This window comes from Mauremys mutica, chromosome 4 (assembly GCF_020497125.1).
Source record: "Mauremys mutica isolate MM-2020 ecotype Southern chromosome 4, ASM2049712v1, whole genome shotgun sequence".
Classification (NCBI taxonomy): domain Eukaryota; kingdom Metazoa; phylum Chordata; order Testudines; family Geoemydidae; genus Mauremys; species Mauremys mutica.
The window spans coordinates 87,168,638-87,190,517 of NC_059075.1; the positions used below are offsets into that span (position 1 = coordinate 87,168,638).

The 21,880-nt window shown below is 39.1% G+C and overlaps 1 protein-coding gene across 6 annotated transcripts in view; it reads left to right on the top strand.

Moving 5' to 3' along the window:
• Positions 1 to 21,880, top strand: part of LUZP2 (leucine zipper protein 2) — a 431,446-nt gene that overhangs the window by 82,331 nt on the left and 327,235 nt on the right. For 5 of the 6 annotated variants that reach the window (XM_045012211.1, XM_045012213.1, XM_045012212.1 and 2 more), the window contains exon 2: positions 6,230 to 6,427. In XM_045012211.1, coding sequence (XP_044868146.1) covers positions 6,230 to 6,427 — 198 coding nt within the window. Of the gene's footprint in view, positions 1 to 5,889; positions 5,901 to 6,229; positions 6,428 to 21,880 lie in introns of those variants that run through there. The other variant, XM_045012217.1, reaches the window with a different exon arrangement.

Consider the following 21,880-nt stretch of genomic DNA (forward strand, 5'->3'; position numbering starts at 1 on the left):
AATATGTAATCATCCCTGTTAGAATAGTGGAAAACACAGCACTTTTTCAGAATGCAATAATGTACTTATTTTATTTCTGATAGCATGATTGTGAAACTCTAAATGAAATCATGAAATCCTTAGCATCCATTAGAGAGATTATTTTCCTCCTTCAAAAGTTATGAAGATATGGTATACATTTAGTTTGCTCTCCAGCCTGTGCTCAGAAGAATTTCAGGACTGAGTTAAAAATTGCTTTACAGGTACAGGTTAAAGGATTTGAGATTATATGGGCGAGACGGGACTGATAAGACTCTCTTCTGTGGTAGTTTAGTAGTTGCTTCAACCATCCTTTTTTTGGGGTGGGGGGAGGTGCTTAAAAAAAAAGAGAGAAAAGAAATGTACTGCTGCCAGTACAAAACTTCATCACTACAAATACTGACAAGAGAAGAAAAAGCTGGCTTTTGACAGGAGGGAAGAAAATTATATATATGTTTGTGTGTACACACATTTTGTGAATGTGCTATAGTATATACCAACCTGACACACACATTGTTTGCAATGCATGTTTTTAAAGAATAAGTGAAGTATATAGAGATAACATATCAAACATAAGGTTTATGTAATATGCATTTGAAAGCTACACTGCGGTTCTCTCAGATCTTTGTCAAACTGGCATCTAACATATTTTGCTAAAGATAAACTTTATCCAAATGCACTTTATTTTTGAACTGATCTTTAATTTTGAACCTATTAATTTTATATTTAAAGGGGGCCCTTAGTTAAATTATTACATGATGTATAACCTCGCCAATTTTTGAAAGTGACCTCTATGGCAACTTTTGCTGCCTCCGTCGAGATTTAAGCTGATAAATAATGTGATAGCCAGGATTTTTTTGTACTGGGGATAGTAAAGTACAAGCCTGAGGCAATTGCATCAATTTTCTAGCTGTGTAAAAATGAAGCAGCATGTATCAATGTGTGCTTTGTTGCTATTCTAACATTGTTTTTGCATGTGATATTTAAATTAGATTTAGACATTTTAATACTTTGAGAGGACACACCATGACTACTTTCAATCTCTTTCTAGAGCTGAATCTCAAGTTCTGATTGGCTTAACTATGTGATTTTAAACATTTCCTATGTAGGACCCATAATCATGCTAGATAAACTTGATTGCTTTTTGATAGAATTATAAAATTATTAGATTAAGGGAACACATAGATGGACTATATTTGGGTTCTAGTAAAGCATCTGATGCTATCTCTCTCAGACGCTTACTCTAAATCAACCAGATTGTCTTGAATGTGAACACCGTTGCACAAAAAGAAAACTGTCTGAAGGACAACAAAGGTAATAGTGACCAATGGCAATGTGAGGCATCTAGTGAGCACCTTTATTAATAGTTTAAACAAAGCACGAAGCACCACATTAACACAATGCCTCAATGATGCTGAGGGTCGCATCTTGGAGGCCTTCCTATGAATACACCTGGACTCCTATTGACTTCAGTGGGGATTGGGAGCACTTAGCGCTGCACAGTAAGCATTTAGGTCATTACCGTATTGCACTGTAAACTGTGAGAAGTTTGCAACACCCAAGGGTCCATCATTAGAATGATGGATAGAAAGTGACAAAATGAAATGCTGAAGGAAATCTAGGGTTGCTGGTGGATAGGAAAAAAGGACATGGATTGGTAATATATGAAAACAAAACCCAGTTCTTGCTGCTTGCACTCACTTGTGACTATCTGCTTCTGTCCACTGAGAACCAGCTGACTTTTCAATGCTCTATACATGTGTCATGAAGCACAGGTAAATCACACTGTTCCATGTGCTGGCTGTGTCTTGTTGTCAACCACAGTGCCCATTAAATCAATCTCTTTTTCATTCTTCACTGGAGAGAAGACTTGCAGAATACTATGATCTATTCAAGAATGCAAAACAACTTGAAGCTGTCACATTAATTGACCAGAAATAAGGATGTGGCTATAGTCAGATATCATTAATGAACATTACATCAAATGGATGATAGAAATCCCAACTAAAACCATTCAAACTTCTGTCCTTTGTGGCCTTTTATTTGCTCTCTTTAAAGAGAATCATTAACCTGCTCTTATTTGGAATATTTTATCATTATTACTAGCTATGCTACAAGTTTGTATAATTCTACATGTGTGTCTTTGTCCCAGTAAAATAGAGATAAGTGGAATGTCAAAAGGACTTCACCTCCTGTAAAGAGTCAAAAAGAGGAATCTATTAGATTCTGTGTAATAGTTCATCAGTTTCAAAATATCAGCTCACTTTCTGTGAAACACAGTGGTAGTATGGTATATGGGAGGCCGTGTTTCCCAGTGGACTGAGCATTGAACTGTGACTATCACCGTCCTATTGTGCCTCAGTTTCCCTAGTTGTAAAATGGAGATGGTGATACTGACCCCTTTGTAAAGCTTGTTAATCTACTGATGGAAAGTGGTATATAAGAGTGAGGTGGTAGAGTTTATTACCTTATTGTGAAATTTGCACAGAAATGGCATAGCCAAAACACTAGAAATAATGGTTTGGGATAAATATTCTGCAGTGAGATATGTTAATATTTTGTTATGTAATCTGTTTTCCTCCACTTCTCTTTAGTACATTTGCACATTTCAAATAGACAAAACATGTGTACTTTATCATTTTAAACAGCTGATAGATTCTCTATTACTATGGTAGCTTCTCAAAGTATCCACTAAAGACCAGGGGTTCATTGTATTAGATAATGTAAAAACACATGCGTACATGGATGTCTTTCTAAATGGGAAAGATGTTTATATTTCAAAAAGGGATCTCTAGCTTCATCTTTCCCCTCAAAAGTATCTAACAAAGTACAGAATGATGCTTCCAAACTGTCAGTGTGTGTAACCAAGACTGCAGGAATTTGTGTGACAATAAGTTTCATTGGTGTTATGAAAATAAAATTACTGCATTACTGGAAGTTACTGTATAGTTGTTTCCTGTTCAGTTATTTTATATTCAGGGCATATGAGTATTGGCAAAGGACTATATGATCAGAAGAACTTTTACTCGCCAGACTGGTTGCAATTATTTTATTTAATAAGACTGTGCATAATTCCAGCCATGGAATGGTAATGCTTGATTTGTAAACTTGTAAACTTGGGCATGTTGGATTTCTTTGTATGGAATATTCCCCCCTAATAGTTTTTAATTAATCCAAGTATTATAAGTTAATGAAATATTTGGCAGCATTTATATCATTCTTCACATGTTGAAAATGCTATTTTTAATAAATCAATGACAATCAGAAACAATCTGCAATTTATTTTATAAAAATAGCTATTAATCATTTTAAAAAATTAATACTGCTGTTAAAATGATAAGTTTTAAAAGATATATACACAATGAAAGGTGGAAAAACAAGGTCAGTTCTCCACGTTTTACATGGCTTAAATCAAGAAGGCTGTGCATATAACAGCAGCATCTGAATGCTAGCGGCCAAGTTTTCCCAAGGACAGCACAAGAGGTTTGCCTGCAAAAATGTGGATTGTCTTGTGCTCTCACTTGCATTTACAGCTGGCATTTATGTCCATAGTTAACCATTTTGTGCATGCAAAAGCTGTCTTTTAGGGAGACCGTTGGCTACAGGTTTGCATTAGTTGCTCTTGTGACCCCCTTAATGCTTGGGGGCTTTAGCTTTGCGCAGGGCATATATATATAATATGCAGAATGCTTCTGGGTGTGCTGGAGACCTCTCCACGCACAGAGCTCTATTTTGGGTACAGGGGCTTTCTACAAAACACTCTGGGTGGGTGGGGACAGGGCCTGGTAGTTGGGGGATGGTACTCTCCAGAGCTCCCAGTTTGGCATTGAATAGGTGTGACTAACATACACCAGTGTGCTGTTTACATTGGGGTGATATGGTTGTGGGAGGGGGGGATGTCTGTCTTCCTCAGATGCCCAAGGATTTATTGGATCATGTAACAAGGGCTCCTTCTCCTCACATCCCAGCCTCAGCCTACCTGTAGAGTTGCAATGTCCCTCACTTGCCCCCACACAAACACACCTGAGATATTCTTTACTATAGGTATAGGAGGACAGCCTGCATCAGTCAGTCTGCTTCCCATGACCTCCAAGCTGCTTAAGAGGATATTGCTGGTTAATCTGACTAAATACCTTCCTGGAGTCATTACTTATTTATTTGTATTATGAAAGGGAAGGGCCCTGTTGTGCTTGACACTGCACAAATGCATCATTAGTCAGGCACATAGCATATTTTCATGCATCTCTGCATTCAGTAGTTTTGTCTGGTTAGGATGTAGCAAATGCAAGCCAGAGTGCTGAGTACAGGTGGTAGAATGATGGTTACTTACACTACTTCTGTGTAGCTTTACAATACAATCTCTGTCGCATACTGATTTGCCATTTGTGGATTTGATCTTTCTCATGACAGCATGGCCAAAATGTCAAGAAAAAAAGAAGACTTCAGGCACTGTGATTTCCCACAAAAGATACAACTTCTGCGAAGAGGGAGAATTCAGTAACAGAATTCAGAAAGAATTGTTCAGTTGTAGAACTCCATGAGGTTCCAAAAGCTCACTCCAGGCTCATCTGGCTTTGGTGCATTCCCCCTGAGGCACCATTGCCCTTTCGTCAGTCCCCTTTGTATGCATGTAAGGGGGTGAAGGAAGGATTAAACTATTGGCATATGGCTGTAGGTGAGGTGGTAGCCTGGAAAGTTTGGCATTTTCTGGGTAAGAAACTGACAGGCAGGCTGTGCTTTTTATGATCTTTTTACTATCCAATCATGAGTAACCATGGTAACATGACCCTCTTTGGTAGTGGTGTGTAATGTGGAAAACAACAAAAATATTGCCTCAAATTAATATAGTTCCTGAGCTGTGGAGAATCGTGCTGAACTGAGGACCAACCATATTGAACCAGGAAGCTACTACTAAGAAACACTGACTGGGGGAGAGGTCAAATTTCCTTTTTTTTTTTTTTTTTTTAGCAGTGTGTGCTGTCGTTTTATTTCTCAAATGACACACACTTCACAAGTAAGTTGGATTGTATTGGTTTCATTTGTGTGTTGGGAAAGTCTGACTAATTCCCTGGAGGCTGGTATTGTGTCCGAGCTCCCACTCACTGCAGTTAGTGGATCTGTAATTATTGTAATGGTGTTCGAATAGCTCCCATTCTACTCAACAAGGAGCAATAGAAATGTGGGTTAAAATCTGAAAGCTTCCCTCTATAATACATTATTGAACTTTTAAAAATTCAGACCCCTTTTTACATGAGCAAGTAAGTATGGAAACAACTCGAGCTCCCTTTCCTTATGACCAAAAAGCTGTTCTCATTACATAAAACTACTTTGTTTAAATTCTACACTTCTGCCATACTTTAGATGCTGAACATTTATTATGTGCTGTGCACTGTAGTCTGTATCCCTTGCAGGGTAAGGATATTTAGGACTTTTTGTTTCTGACACACACTATTTGAGAAGAGAAAGTGAGGGGCTTCATTCTTACCACCTGATGACTTTAACCCCGAGAGAGGAAAGAGCAGATTAAACTCTGAAAGCACCTCTATCAACCACTGACTTGTTTAAATCAAGATTAGAAAGCTCATAAACACAGAAAGGGGGGAAAAAACCTAAATCTGAAGCCTCTAAGAGTTTTTCTTGACAATTAAGGTTTTGTAAAGATGACATAAGCGTTTCAAAATATATAAACCTATATCCTCTCTTCTCATTTTACTACTAACATCAAGATGTGATTATATGAATATCAAATTAGAACAATAAGGTTTAATTCCTACTTTGCAGAGGACAGCTTTTCTAGGCAGGATGCATCAGGTTGATTGTCTGTTGCTTTAAATAAGTAGTACCTACTTTTCTACAATGAACTTTGTACAGATCCCTTTCTGGTAGGCAATACAACTTATAACTAGAGTAGATTTGTTATGTATTTGTTTTTCTTCACTCTTCCAGGCAAAATCTACAAGTCAGAGATGCACTCTTATAACCTTAGAGTTAAGTGCCAACCACTGTGTTTTCCTTCCCTAGTTGCTACTTAAACTGCTAGTACTAACAAATCCTTCAGGACATCAATAGAGTCACTGTGTTGAATAATCACAGCCTATCAGGCAGTAGGCTTGCAGCAGCAGCTCCATTGCCTGTGACATCATTCCTGAAGCTCAAACCCCACTCTAAGCTCCCTTCATTAGTCAGTCTGTTGGTCTGTCTCCTTTTCCAGATCTACAGACCTTTGCACACCGGAGCATGCTGCTCTGAGAAGAGCAGCTGTGGAAATCAGAAGCAGTGAGAGAGAAAGAAGAGGATACAGAGAAAGAAACAGGAAAAAAACCAAAACAAACAAGACAATCTACAATATGAAATTCATCTCAGCTTGTTACTTGCTGCCTTTTTTCCCTGTTCTAGTTTTCAGCACTAGGTGAGTACAGAAAGCTATTTTACTTGGAGTTCTCTTGTTTTGTCTGCTGTTCATCTTTAAGATTCATTCTTCTCTTTTAAATCATAGAGATTCCAGCTTCTTCCATGGTTATAAGTTCAGAGTGTTTCTTCTTCAAATTATTCCATTTCCCCTCACCTCCACCCCAGATACTTTGAGAGATTGAGTCTTTACTTGGTTACTCCAGTTTATTTATGCCCTTACCTTTTTCATAGGAAAGCTGATGGCTCTACAATAACCTAAAGCTTTTGTGGTGAAACAAAATGTTTCACAACAATAAGCTTGATATACAGTGCAATTATAACGAGGGGACTGTGTATCAGTGCAAATCAGGGAGCCAGAGAACAGAAATTGAGATCATTATGAATGTTTTCCCCATTAGAGTGCAAAAATAAAATAAACATTGGAACAGTCTTACTGCAGTGAGGGTTTTACATCTGAACATTGCCTATTTTAAGGTTTATTGTTTTTCATCTTAAACACAGGAAAGATGCTGCAGTGGCAGCAGGATGCCTGAAAACATGTTAAAAAGTTATTGAAATCTAGAAACATTACTCTCTACTGTGTGAGTACAATAAGCCATGGGGAAAATAGGAACATTGTCTATTACAGGTTAAAATCGGGGCTGACTATGCAGCATTCTGAGATATAAATTTTCCTAGGAGAGAGTATGTTCACAATGCCGGAGGCATAGCATGTGCAGCAAAGGAAAGGTAAAGCTACAACACACTATCCTACTGTCACATTGTTCACTGATGAAAAGTTAATACTGTGTACAGACCAGGTATGTCATTTTCAAATGACACTGCTGTTGACAGAAGCTTTCTAGCTTCCTGATGCTTATCAACAAATAACTGACATTTCTCTGTTTGTTAATAAGTACTCAGTAAACTTCTATGTCCCTGGGGCATGTAATCACGGTGTGTATGTCGGTGTGTATCAGGGAAATACGTCCATCCACTTATTCCTAGCATCTTGCAATAAAATCTGAAGATAACACTCCTATGGGTGATAACGTCCCATTTTAAGCTCTAACTGCCCCCTAATCTAAGAGATGGTGGGAGTTCATATTTAACTCATGTTTGAACAGCTGCAGGTGTGTGAGAGAAGAAATGGGTCAGAATGCAGAGAGTGAAGTTGTAGGCTTACCAAAGGTTTGAATGTAGGTGAAATATGCCACAGTGGTGGAATGTCTTACTCATCTTCATGTCTTTTTTAATATTTCTGATTTAGGTTTTAATATTCATCAGTCCCAATCACTGTGAATCACTCCAGTATTCTTTGAAATATCTTGCAATTCCCTTTTGAGTCTTTGTGTTGTGATTCAGTAATTATCCATGGATCCCTTTTGATTTAATAAGTAGATTGAAGAAACATTCAGTATCAGTCTTGTGAAATTCAGATGAATAATTTTACTTTATCTTAAAAATTGTACATTTTTTGCTAAATTACACTGGAGTTGAATTTAAAAGGGGGGAACTGAGAGCCAACTTTTCCAGATGTAATTTTTCATCTTAAATGGGCTTCTGAGTGAAATGCTTTATGAGGGATTCATTGGCTGCCAATGTATCTGTTAGTTAAAATGAGGGAAAGAACGGGAATTATCACACATTTCCATATTTCATAAAAAACTACTATACTTTGGCAAAGATAAAGGGGCAGATCTGAAGCTGCAACTGAGGATCTGGCCCAAAAGCATTAAAAAGGAAATCTGTCATCTTAACAAGAAAAGCAGTGCTTGCATATATTTGTGAACTTCAGTAAATAGCTCATGATTTAAAATTGGATTTTACTCCCCACTGCAATTTGCCAAGGTATGAATAGAAAGTTGAAGTCGACATCTGAATGCCATATGTGATCAGTGTAACTCCAGGAAAAAAAATAAAAACACTTAAGAGATAGATTTGAGTGGCACATGATCAGTTACAGTCCTATGTGACCTAATGTTGAAAATAAATAGCACACAAATGCAATGATTACAGTTGTCAATAAGAATCAATATTCAGGCAGAGAGATTTCAATCTAAATTCCATTTCAATTTTTAATATAAGGGTTTTGAATCATAGATTGTAAAATACAGCTGTTACTTACGCTATTCCTCTGAAACCATGCTGGATGTTCCATTCAACAGAAAAGTAAGTGGGACTCTAAAAATGGGGATTTGGAGGTATAGAAAAGGAAATGTCCTGTAACAATGGAACGCTATATTTGAGCAATTTTTTTTATTCCTCAGTTGAACTGACTATCTAAACAATGGAGCGATTTTTCTTGCGATCATGATGGAAGTTAAAAAACAATACAGTGTTATCAGTATGTCATTAACTGGGAGGAGATTGTGCTTTAATCTGTTTCATCAGAAGGCTGTTCTGTATGTTGCATTTAGTAGTTCTTGCAAACATATGGTTAATGTGTAGGCTGGAACCCAAACAGAGCAGCTTTGCAGGAACAGTTGCTTTAGCAAAAAGGGGAACCTATTATCGTGCTGTGTGAAACTGCTTAGCTCAGGCAAAGAAAAGATCATGAGTAGCAATAAGTTTTCTACCATGAGATTTCTTTAGAAGTGCTTTCCTCTCAAATTATCGTGTATGCAGGGCAATCTCTGTGTAACCTGTTTGCGGTTCCTGAAGTCAGTGGGCAACTGCCCACATTTCTCATCAAGTAATTGCTATTTATTTCTCTTTGGCATTTGGTGATGTCATCTTCCTTGTATCACTTTATTGTTATAGTTTTGTGAGGCCTCTGCATGTTGATTTTACTTCTGGGATTTACAGAACAAAGTTTCAGGTGTGATGATTACTGCACAGTTTTATTAACTGAAATGTGTAGATTTTTCATAACTATAGGGGTCCAGATCCTCAGCTGGATCTGTGCTGATATGCACCAGCTAAGGATCTGGCCCATGATGTGTCACTGCAAAGAAAACCTAAAGCTGTTGAAGCAAATATTTTTTTAGATCCTTTTTGTTTGTTTTTTGGTGTTTCTCAAATCCCAGTGATTTCTCTAAATAATGATTATTTGGTGCTATGAACAATTGCAAACATCTGAGGTTTGATTTAAGATGTATTTACTACTGTAATAAGCACCATTGACTTCACTAGCTACTGCATGAATAACAACTCCAGGATGAGGCTTATTAGAGGAGGGACCAGCAACTCTGTAAAAATATCAACCCTAAGTGTACCCAAGGGGACTTTCTAAAGTTTGGAAAAGTTTGGATAACTCTTTTGTTGTCAGTTTTTACATGCTTTTGCACTTCCTGCTTTTGGAAGGACCAAAATATGTTCTTGTATTTCCTATGCATCAGGAATGATGAACAAGTATTATTTATAAAATGTTATATTGCAGTAGCATCCAGAGGCCTCAGTCAGGACTGGGGGCCCCATTGTGCTAAATGCTATGCAAATACATATGAAGACAGTCTCTGCTCCAAAAAGCTTGCAATCAGGCCCCGATTCTCTAATTGACAACATGTAGGCACTCCTGAGATCTCTTGTGAAGCCCCAGTGATCTATCTGGGTGCAAGCATGCGCCTCTATCAGTTAGCTGCAGATTTGTGTAGTAAGTACTGGAGATTTCACAAGATTTCTAGCCCATCTTATATAGACAAATGAGGTTTTGAATAAGTTCAGGTAAGTGCCCACTCTTCTGCATGCTTATTTAAATCTATTCTCTAAAGGACAGATATTTAACTCTTTGATTTCAATGAGCATTTTGTCTAAGTCTGAACTTCAGGCACTGGCCCTAGATATTTGAGGTTCACCCTTCATAATGAAAGCTTATATTTTCCTCTAAACTCACCTAGAACAATGTTCATGGTACTATGTCTCTGCTTGGTTCCTGTTATGAAACTCAGCTGTCCCTATCCTGTGGTGGCAAACTCTTTTCTGTATAAACAATCTGAGAGTGATCAAAACACACAGTAATTTGATTGAAATAGGATGTTACACTCAGCACCATGTTGATAAGCACTGCAAAATGCAGTTTAATAACAATATTGCTAATAAAGAAAATCATTAAATGGGTATACAAATAACAGCAGTAAAGTCATATTAGTCTAATAGCAGGGGAATGGATGATAGTATTTTTAATAGCACAATTCCACAGCAATCTTAAATTGCTATTGCAAAGCAGTCAGGAATTCACTTCAGAAGAACAAACACTACCTCAGTGACTTGTGAGGGGATGAAAGTTGGTTGGTAATTTATGGTAGAGAAGTTCTGGCATGCTGCTAGTGAAGGTACATATTTTGATCTGTTATGCCTCTGCTTCTAGAAGTGACAGAGGAGGGAGTGGAGGTCTGTTGAATTCCCTTTACCTTGCAATGCACAAGAACCTTTATCCAATGGCTGGTAGGCCTTTACACTGGAAGTGCCACCTTACTACCTTAGGATGTGTCTACACTGCAATTAGACACCCACGGCTGGTCCGCGCTATCTGACTAAGGCTCACAGGGCTCGAGCTAAAGGGCTGTTTAGTTGCAGTGTAGACATTCAGGCTCAGGCTGGAGCCTGAACTCTGACCCTCCAACCCCACAGTCCTAGTGCCTGGGTTCCAGCCCAAGACTGAACATCTACGCTGCAGTTAAACACCCCTTAGCCTGTGTCCCAGGAGCCCAAGTCAGTTGGCATGGACCAGTCATGGGTTTTTTTTTTTTTTAATAGTGTTGACATACCCTTAAAGGTTGAATTTGCTCTTTCTGTTGCTCCTCAGTATTCACAGCACTGGTTTGCTTTGGTGTCTATTGTTAGGTAATATGTAGGTGGTACTTGTAGTATTCTTTTTCCTTCAGCAGATACATTTGAAGTATTCCCACTGTTAAATCTGGTAGAACGTTAAATGTGGATGCCCTAGAGTTTATTAGATTGATGATAAAAGCAAAATGTTTAAAATGTTTCTCCTAAATTAAAATCTTCCCTGTGTTGTAAACATTCATTATGCTGTTACTGGAAGATGAAAGTGACTAGAAAGGGCCCCTTCCTGCTCTTCTAGGTTGAAAAACAAGCCTCAGACATGCTTGGTATCAGCTAGTGCTGAATACCCAAAGGCTGCTCTTTGAGAGGCCACAATCTTGGAGTACATGAGTTCCCTTCCTTTTCCCCATGATGGCAGGCTTGGGTGTGTAGGAAAGTTCTGGAGACAGGTAGTCTCGGACAGGAACTACCATGTTAGCAGGAAAAAGCAGCTGATATGTCCATAGGATTTGTGAGTAATAGAGACCACCTTTATGTTGTTCTTTCTGAATTCCTTCAGGAATTCAGGGGGCACTGACTGCTTAGAATTCATTTCATATTCTTACCATCTCAGGGCATTTCACACTCATCCAGTTCTAATACCTACTAACTAATATTTACAAAAGGCACACAAAGCTACTGGGAGGAGATCAATTAAATGCTGCATCCCTGAGGTGGTCCTGCTCCTTGAGAAAGGTGAGGCTGTATGTTTCCAGATGGTATATGTTAACCCTGTAATTTCTGAGAGAGAGCTCTGAACTATATTTATATCTATTTACGTGCCTCCATCATTTTATCATCCGAGTATCTCTCAAGCATTCATTCATTTATACTCACAATACCCCTCTGCCGAAGGGAAGTGTTATCCCCATTTTACAGATGGGGAACTGAGACACACAGAGGTTAAGTGACTTGTCCAAGGTGTGTCAGAGTCTTTTGCAGAGTTGTCAGTTAAACCCATATCACTTGAATCTAAACCAGTGCACTAACCACAAACTATCCTTCTTTCCTTTTGACTGTACATTGAGAAGCAGCATAACTTTACTCCTATTTTTTTGCCATATTTTTTGAACTCCTCCAGCCCAACACACCCTCACTCAGAAAAGAGTGATCTCATTGATGTTACCTCCTCCACTATCTATCCCCTATCTATCCAGCCACCCATCCTGGTATTAGAGTGCCTTCTATTCTGAATAAGGCATACATGGGTTTAGGGTGTAGTGGGTGATCACTGTAATTACTGCTGCTGTATCTATTATAACCTATCATACTTTCAATAACTCTCGTGGTTCTTGATAATTGCTTCAGTGGTGGGAGAAGGGAAAAGAATTATTTCATCATTATTGCTGCTGGTAAGCAACAGGATTTCTTTTAGAGTACTATATGGCATTTGGATTAGCAGTATTTGGTGCTGCATTTCAGGTGCTTAGGTGACTTCATTTGACATGGGCCACAGGAGTGACAGCAGTAGAGGCAGTTCCTGTGGTTCCCTAACTTAGAATTGCTAGGTGAACCATTAGAATCTCCTAACCTATGATGGTAGGAGCCAGGGTAATAAATTGTGTACAACATGTATATCTTCTTGATGATTTTTTTCCCCATCCCTGTTTCATAATTTTGGACTGAGTTTTCTGTTCGTTGTTTGTTACAGATTAGCCTGTTGCATTGGGCAGGAGAAAGGTGAGACTTTACTGAAATGTAGATGAGAGAAGAAAAAAAGTGTGAGAAATTGAATCAACAAGGTGGTAAAAAAATGATGTGCTTGAGGTAGCTTTAGATTGGTTGTTGAGGGAGAGTAGTTTGTTCCTCCTGGTACAGCAAATTAATACATACTCAATGTGTAAACAGAGAAAACTTTCCAAGTGTGTGTGGGGAGGGGCAATAATATTTTTTGCTCACACTTCACTTTCTAGGTCTTAAAAGGTAACATTTCTTCAAGAGGGGACAAATCCTAGTCCCGGAGTGGTATTCATTGCTGAAATGGATCAGCTTCACATTTTAATACTCATCATCAGTACTGAAATAACTACAAAGGCCATTGTACTTTCTGTTGAGGCAATGGACAGGAGATCCACCAGGCCTGGCTCAGATCTACCCACACAGAGCCCCTAAAAATGCATGAGTTCCTGACCTCTTCCCTTGTTCTCTTGTATTGAAACTTCCATACACATGGAAGGGGCTGGACCCACCCTTTAGTCCAGAATATTCAAAGTGCTCTGCACCTCCAATTTGTGTCAGATTTTTCCAAGTGTTCAGCTCCTATTTTGGTATAAAAATAAATGGCCGGATTTCCCCATCGTGTTGACTGATGAGCACCTTTGAAAATCTGGCCATGAGTATCACAAGGGAGAGCAGAGCACTTCTGAAAATCAGACTCCTTATTTAGGTACTTGATTTTAAGTGCTGAGGTCTTTTGAAAATATGGCGTTGGACACTCTCAGAAAAATCTGGTCTCATGTCTTTTGTTTTATTCTTGGTTAAGGATATTTGGCTTAATAGAAATGGTGCAGCATTAGAAATGACATTGTAACCATGGTGCCTAGATAGCGTGAAGTTGTAAAAACAAAACAAACTCCAATATTCCTGCTTTCCTTATTGCCATTGAGTTAAGGATCTCTGACTTTGCAGTCTGTCCAGTTTGTGATATTTAATGCAATGAAAATTCATACCAACATAGTGATTTCTGTGGACTCTCTGCAGTTAGTCTGGAATTAGTGTATTTTTTCACACATCATTCCAAGTAAATGCATAATAAATATAGACTGCTCTGCAATTGCTGCTTTATTTACTTGGAAAATAGCTATTTGCTGTTCAGTACACACAAACATGCAGTATTTTGCTCAGAAAAGTTTGTGAATCCAGGCATTTAATTTAATATTTTTTCCTTTAAATCATATGCCTTTCCTCTCTCCCACCTTTAGAGGGTCCCAATTCTCACTCCAGCTCCTCCCAAATGAACAGTTGACATCTGAGGTCTTTGTGCCAAAAAAGAATTTGAAGAACAGCTAGCCAAACACTCAAAAACTAATAGCAAATTTTGTAAAGAAGCAAACAACCAGTGAGGCTAGTGGATGATTGAAGAGCACTGTAAAGGAGGCCTCAAAGATGATAAGGCCATTGCAGAGAAATTAAATGAATTCTTTGCATCGGTCTTCACGGCTGAGGATGTGAGGGAGATTCCCAAACCTGAGCCATTCTTTTTAGGTGACAAACCTGAGGAATTATCCCAGATTGCATTGTCATTAGAGGAGGTTTTGGAACAAATTGGTAAACTAAACAGTAATAAATCACCAGGACCAGATGGTATTCACCCAAGAGTTCTAAGGAACTCAAATTTGAAATTGCAGAACTACTAACTGAAGTCTGTAACCTATCATTTAAATCAGCTTTTGTACCAAATGACTGGAGGATAGCTAATGTGATGCCAATTTTTAAAAAGGGCTCTAGAGGTGGTCCCAGCAATTATAGGCTGGTAAGTTTTCTTCAGTACCATGAAACTATAGTAAAGAACAAAATTGTCTGACACATAGATTACCACAATTTGTTGGGGAAAGAGTCGCCATGATTTTTGTAAAGGGAAACCATGCCTCACCAATCTACTAGAATTCTTTGAGGGGGTCAAAAAGCATGTGGACAAGGGGGATCCAGTGGATATAGTGTACTTAGATTTTCAGAAAGCCTTTGACAAGGTTCCTCACCAAAGGCTCTTAAGCAAAATAAGCTGCCATGGGATAAGAGGGAAGGTCCTCTCAGTGATTGGTAACTGGTTAAAAGATAGGAAACAAAGGGTAGGAATAAATGGTCAGATTTTCATTTCTCTCCATTCTGAAATCTATTTCTGTCTCATAGAGTTAAATGGTCCATCAGGTAGCTTGAGCCAATTCTCTGGCAGGGACCAAAACCTTTTATTTTGACCCTAAGTTCAATAGGGAGACTGTATGGGGCCATGAGAACTGGCGTGATATGCTTGCAACAGCCAGCATTGCTGAGTAAGCGGGCTGCCACATATGAATCCAGTTGTAGCTTTTTGTAAAGTTGGCACTTTCATTCCTAGTTAATAATATATCACATAAATATACTTTGGGAATCAAAGATGTGTGGATTACCCTGGCAAAGTCGAGGTCTGATAAGATAGGTCATGTTGGTATAGTGAGTTGGAAGTGGAAATAGGTGTGTTTGCAGACATAACTATTTGAGTATATTTGGTTGCAGTGGGTAGTTCAAAAGGACCAGTAGGCTATGGAACATCTAGACAATCTGAGAACTGATGTTTTAGTGGTGAGTTCTTTCCTGAGGCTGTACCACCTCCCTCTTTCTAGAGGTTAGCTTCAGCCAGCTGCTTTTTATGCAGGTGCTGATGTTTTCCAGGCATGTTGAAAGCTGGGAGATAGTTTTATTTGTGTTAGACAAATAGGAGACATGGAGGTGGTATAGGAGATGATAGGGTCGAGGTTAGACTAGCTTTCGTGATGTGCCAATGGCCCCAAAGGGTCACAAATGTAACTAGGTATAGCTATGAAAACACACAGGTATAAGACTTGCTGAATAAGGAAATGCCATTTTTTCTATTCTGAAGTCCCTTACCCCATCCTCCCACATACTATTATCATGTTATAATTATTGATGGCCACTATTGCTGCAACCAATATAAAAAAAACAACAAACCCTTAGTCTGAATATCATTCATGTATTTTCCAACAGATTTTGTTTAGACCTTTCTGTAAATTCACTGGATGTCCATCATGTATGTGTTCTACTGTCTTTGTTTTCTCTTTTTATATAGAAATGTCAGCATCCCCAATTAAAAGAAGATTTTAAAAATAAATGAGTGGTAAAAGCCAGTCGCACAATTTGGAGATGAATATACTTGTCAGAATTGAAACCTTTAACTGTAAGTGCATGTCTGCATTACAGACTTGCATGTAGGGTAGACAAGCTGCCTTATGTCTATCAGGCCTAATATTTTTCTAATTTCTCCCATTTGAATTTGAAAGAAATGGGAGGGGAACAAAAACTGCCCCTATGGTATTATCTATACAAATTCACATCTTTTATATGTGAAGGTATATGCAAAAGTAAAGGTCTCATTTGAAAGAAACAGGTGTCATTAGATTTGTACTAAAGCCTTCAAAAAAATTGGAAATTCCAAACAAGCACAATTATATATTTTTATTTTGGCAGCTGAGAAAGGATAGTTCTAAAACCATCTAAAATTCATATTGCTTTTTCACTCTTACTGAATACATCTCACAGGTCTTTTATGCTCCCACGTATATTCAAGTTTCGTGAGTGACACTAACCTTTAGGGCTTAGAAGGCCTATGCTCACTACACCACACTAGATTTTGTATCTTTTTAGGCTCTTTTTATTAGGAACTTGGAAACTACTCCAGTGAGGGGATTTTTCCCATTACTTCTCTTTTTTCACTAGCTATCCTAGCTATTAATTGTTCTCCCCTCATTAGTGGGTGGTCATAACAAGAGCTGGAAGTGAGGAAAAATCTAGCTGGTGTGAATCTCTCACACGTTTATTATCAAGCTAACATTAGATGTACATCACTTACTAAAGCTGGCAGTGAACATTCAGGTACTGTGTATGGAGTGATGAATTAACCCTTAGTATTGCCCTGGACTGAAGCTAAAGTTGTTGGCCCCAGCTCACTGCATTTGTTTTCAGTTGAAAAACTTTTTTTAAATCCTGGTGCAGAACATTTTCATTGTTTTTGCAGATTTGGGGAATATGCATTTTAGTTAGATTTAAGCTCCCAGAATGAATCAAGCACAGGGGCCAAGGGTTGCCCTCCACCTACACAGGATTACTCCCACCTGAAATCAATGGGGCCAGGATTTCATCTGTGTTTTAGGCTTTAAACTTGTCACTGGTATGAGAGCGATTATTGCCATGATTGAATACTAAGAATTACTAATATTATGTACCTTTAAGACCCATCTTAAATTATTCACATCAGAAGAACCTGAATAAAGGAAGCTCTGGATGAAACATTGATCAGGAAAAAGCAGGGAGTGGAGGGTGAAGGGGATGGGGAATAGAAAAAAATACAAATGATTTGAATCTTGATCACTGGTATAAATCTGATGCAACTCCACTGAGTTATGGAATTATCCCAGATTTACATCAGTGTAACCTGAGATCAGCATTTGTCCCAATGACTTTGCATTTGGGGGGTTCAGATTGCTGCAAGCTGTTGAGAGAGACAGAAGCAAGAATCAGCTATTTTCATAGTGGAATATATGTGTATTTGTCAATATTCAACATCAAACTATTTTTTTTTTAAAGGAGACATGAAAAAATCACTGAATCTATCACCTTAGTTGAAGTGATCATCTTAGAGAGAAGTGTTTTTAAAAGTTTCGCCAGTTAATGTTTCTCATGCTCTTATTTCTCTCTAATAATCTCTCCATTAATCTATGAAGAGATACTGTAATTAGTTTCTGTAACCAAAGAATACATTTATTTTTTAGTGCAAAATAATATTTAAGATGAACGTGCTGCTGTGTAAAGCAGCTTCTACACATATTGAGAACCTGAGATATAATCATGGCAATTACTGTAAGAAAATTGTTTTCAAATACATGCTGTCTCTAAGGCTGGCTGAGACGCTTTGGACATTGTCCTTAAAATGGTTGTGCTCACAAGTGTATTATTACTCCCATGGAGGAACACACTAAGGCTGCAGGAGAAAATAAATTTGCAGTCATAACAAAATCCAAGAGTGGACCTTGAGACTGCACCAATCCGTTCCCCATTTTAGCTTTATATTACTGTTTGTGTATCTTTATGGCTCAGATACTTTATTTTGTATACAGTGTCCATATGAGGACAGAGTTGGAGCCTATTTCACAGTCTATTTTAGAGCAGTGGTTGATACCCTGATTTGAGATACTAAGAAAAAAACCAGAAAGAGCTTGCCTCCATTAAGAGAAATAGCCACTGATTTCTGAGTACATCTATCCCATCCGGAGGAACAATGGGCCACCAGTAAAATTTTAGATGGCTGAGGAGGGAGGGATAGAGAAACAAAAACAATAACAGTGACAGGAAAGTTTGTATTATTCAGCGGATACATGTCACTGGGAGCATTGACGGGCCTGGCATGACGCCACTGCAGTGAAACTTGTAGCAGGCAGTAGTTTTAAATCAATTATTTGATCAGCTTGAGTAATCACTCACAAAATACCCATTTAACTCCTTTTATGGCCTTATTGTACCATCATCTTAAAATGGAATTTAATTTTGACTTCTTTTGAAATGGCACTGCAGTATGTTATTGCCAATCTATTTTGTACTATGTATTAAACTTATTTTGTGACTGAAGAAAGATTATTTTAACATGAAGCCCTTTATGAGATATAGTAAGTAAGACAAAACACCTCTTTGGGTAAAGCTGTATTCTTAGTCTTTGTTCTTTCAAAAAGAAAAGGGTAACAAAAGTAAATGCTAATATTATTTAATTAAAAGCACAAAATAGCTTTCAATTTAGGCTCAAAGGTTATGTTCTTTAAAGAAAGCTAAAGGGTTTTTATGCACACACTGCAGTGTGTGGGCTTCATTCACCACTGAGTCACTTCACATTTTATGGTGATGTAAACTTATTGGAATCAGTAGAGTTACACCAGTGCAAAAGTGGAATAAAAAAGTGGTGAATCAGCCCCCAATTTAGCAATGGCAGAACTGAAACAGTTATTATGAGCGTCATTTCAGTTAAGCATCTAAAGAACTGGGTACAGAATTTCCTGTCCATCAGGTGTAGCTCCATTGATGTCATGGAGCTACTCACGGGTGTAAAACAGCTGTGACAACAGAATTAGGCCTCTGATGTTTATCTGAGCACCCTTGACCCAGAAGTTTCACAAGGTTCAGGTTTCCTTGTGTGAAATTTCTGTTGCTACTTAAATTTTAAATAGGCAACAATACAAGAAATTTAAGCCCAGTAGGTATTTCTGCTTTTTGTTTTAGCAGGAGTGCAGAAGTTCAGCAACAAAACCTTTTATTTTAAGAGATTTTCTGTAAGTACTCCAGACAGCTCCATGCCTGACTACATCAGTCCGTCCTTCCTTCCTTCCTTCCAACCCTTCTGTTCACTACTGGGAGGTCTGATTCAACAACTGAAGTCAGTGCAGTTTCACTGATGTTCAGCTTGTGTAACAGGACAGAGAATCAGGTCCTGTATGTTCTACTCAGGTCTCTTGCCTTTAGGGGAAATGTATTCCTGTGCTGGTACTGAGACGAGCAGGGCTGATGTGGGGATGGTGGACGTGACTTGCATTTCCTTGAATCCAAGGTTGTTGGGAGCCAGATTGTTTTTGTGCAGGTCAGGGCTGCCCTGAGTGATGCTCTGATTTATGCCTAGGCACTAATGGCCCTGAACCCTTGACCACTCCCCTTTTCTGTCTCAACAGACATGCAGGCCTGCTTGCAAAATTCCTGCAGCAGGGCTATTCTTGGGGGGCCCATGTGGCTGCTTTGCAGTCACTTCATGCTAAAAGAGGCTGCAGGACTCATTAAGTCCTTCATCGCCTCCCACTCTCAACTAACTTCACATGAGCTTTCATGTTGTCACTGTACTATGAAATGCCACCCATGTGTCTCAGTGGGTAGGGAAACTTGATGGGACCAGTGATGAAGGGGGACAGCCCCAGCACCAAGGGAGGAAGACACTTGCTGAGGGGCTCCAGGTAGGGGGGCAGGTGCTGATTGGCTAATGCCAATGCCAGGGATTTAATCTGGAGCAAGGGCCATATTGAGTCTCTTTTAGCTCTGTTCCTGCAGGGATTTTACTGATGGGCCTTGGGCTCGTGGAATAGGCTGAGGTCCCTGCCCTTGAGCACCCTTTGTCTTCATCACAGGGTGGGAGCAGGGCTAGGGCTTCAAAAGAGCTGATTCTGGGGTTTAGGCTGAGGAGAGCCTACCCCAGTTGTGTGTTGTATGTTAGGAGCCCTGTAACATGCCCATTGGAACCACTTAAATGCCTGGTATAAGAGAGTATGGGTGATGGGCAGGTAGCACCCCTTTCCTGTGTTTAATTTTTTTTTAATAAAAAATCAATCCACGTGTCTATCCTCGTTTTGAATCTGTATGCAGATCAACAGCCTTCTAATTAAGGTACTTATGACATTCTGGGGTGCAATCCAGACCAGAGAGGGGTTGTCACTCCCACCCTGCAACTTTGCCTCACAATGCTTTGCTGCTGTAGCTCCAAGTGTGCTGTCCACAGACAGCATGCAGATCACATCCTGAGTGTCTGTGTATAACCACAGCCCTAGTCCAGAAGCTCTGACCCCAGGAATCCCCCCTCCCCCCAAAAAATGTGTGTTCTGCACTGGTCCAGCACTCTCCTTGACAGTCCAGATATATTAGGTCCATTGCATCTCTAAGGGGATCAATATACAACAGTTTGCTACTTTTAAAATTGAATTCAGTTTAAAGACAACACTGGATTAGTTTTAATTAAAGAATAAAACAAGTTTATGGGCCTACAAAGAGGGAGAGACTTTAAGTGAGTACAAGTATAAGGGGTTAAAATCAGAAATGGTTTCAAGAGAAATAAAGATAAGATGCTTTCTAACATCTTAGAAAGATGGTCAAGGTAATATTCTTACTATATGTTCCAGCATTATTGCTGATCAGATTTCAGGCCAGATTCTCCCCCAAAGTCCATAGGGCTGGGGCTGTTCCTTTTGTTGCCTTAGGGGAAGGAGAGAGAGATGGAGAGAGAACTTGGGGGTGTTTCTTCCCCCACTTTTATAGTTGTCATCCTTTCAAATGCATTTTCCTGAGGGTTACCACTAAATAATGTTCGTTCCCACTGTGAGGGTGGAGTCAAGGAGTCTGCTGTCTGCTGCTAAGGTGCAGATCTGTCTGTTCCTGCCCCACTTCCTTGCCAAAGGATACCCACATGATAGGTGATTTGTCCATCATCTTTGACCCCTGGCTAGAGGTGTCAGCTTGTCTTTTGTCTGAGAAACAGGTTTATCCACTCCCCAAATTTGTCTGGTAAACACACTTCATTCATGATTTCACCTTATGTTCATAACTTTACATATGATATTGCTACATGGATTTCACCATGATATTGAACAGCAAGTTATTAGTTTTCAAATGATACCATACAAGGCATATTTTGTAGCAATATTATTATAATGGTGTGTAGGGTGTAAACACAGGCATGCATTCAGTCACGGTGTCCCAAACAACTTGCCTTTCTTCCTTTTATATCTTGTTCTGAAACTGCTCTCCCCCCGTCAATAAAATCTGAGGGATAACATTGGTAGACACTCTTTAGTTGATTTCTGAACTGTCTCTATTTCTGGCCTCCGTCTAAAGCTCTTAAGGGAGGGCCGGCTCCAGCTTTTTTGCCGCCCCAAGCAGCGAAGAAAAAAAAAAAGCCGCAATTGGCGGCACTTTGCTGGCAGCTCTACTGCGCCGCTTGATTCTTTGGTGGCAATTCGGCGGTGGGTCCTTCCCTCCAATAGGGACCTGCCGCCAAATTGCCACCGAAGACCCGGACATGCCGCCCCAAGCACCTGCTTCCTGCGTGGTGCCTGGAGCCGTCCCTGTCTTATGGACTGCGATTTTTGTCCTTTCTTAGTGTACTTTACTTGTTGTGATGCAGCCTCTCTCTCATTAAATGTATCTTGAATTTACTCTGGAAAATTGTGGGATAGAGTTAGTTATTGTGTGTCTT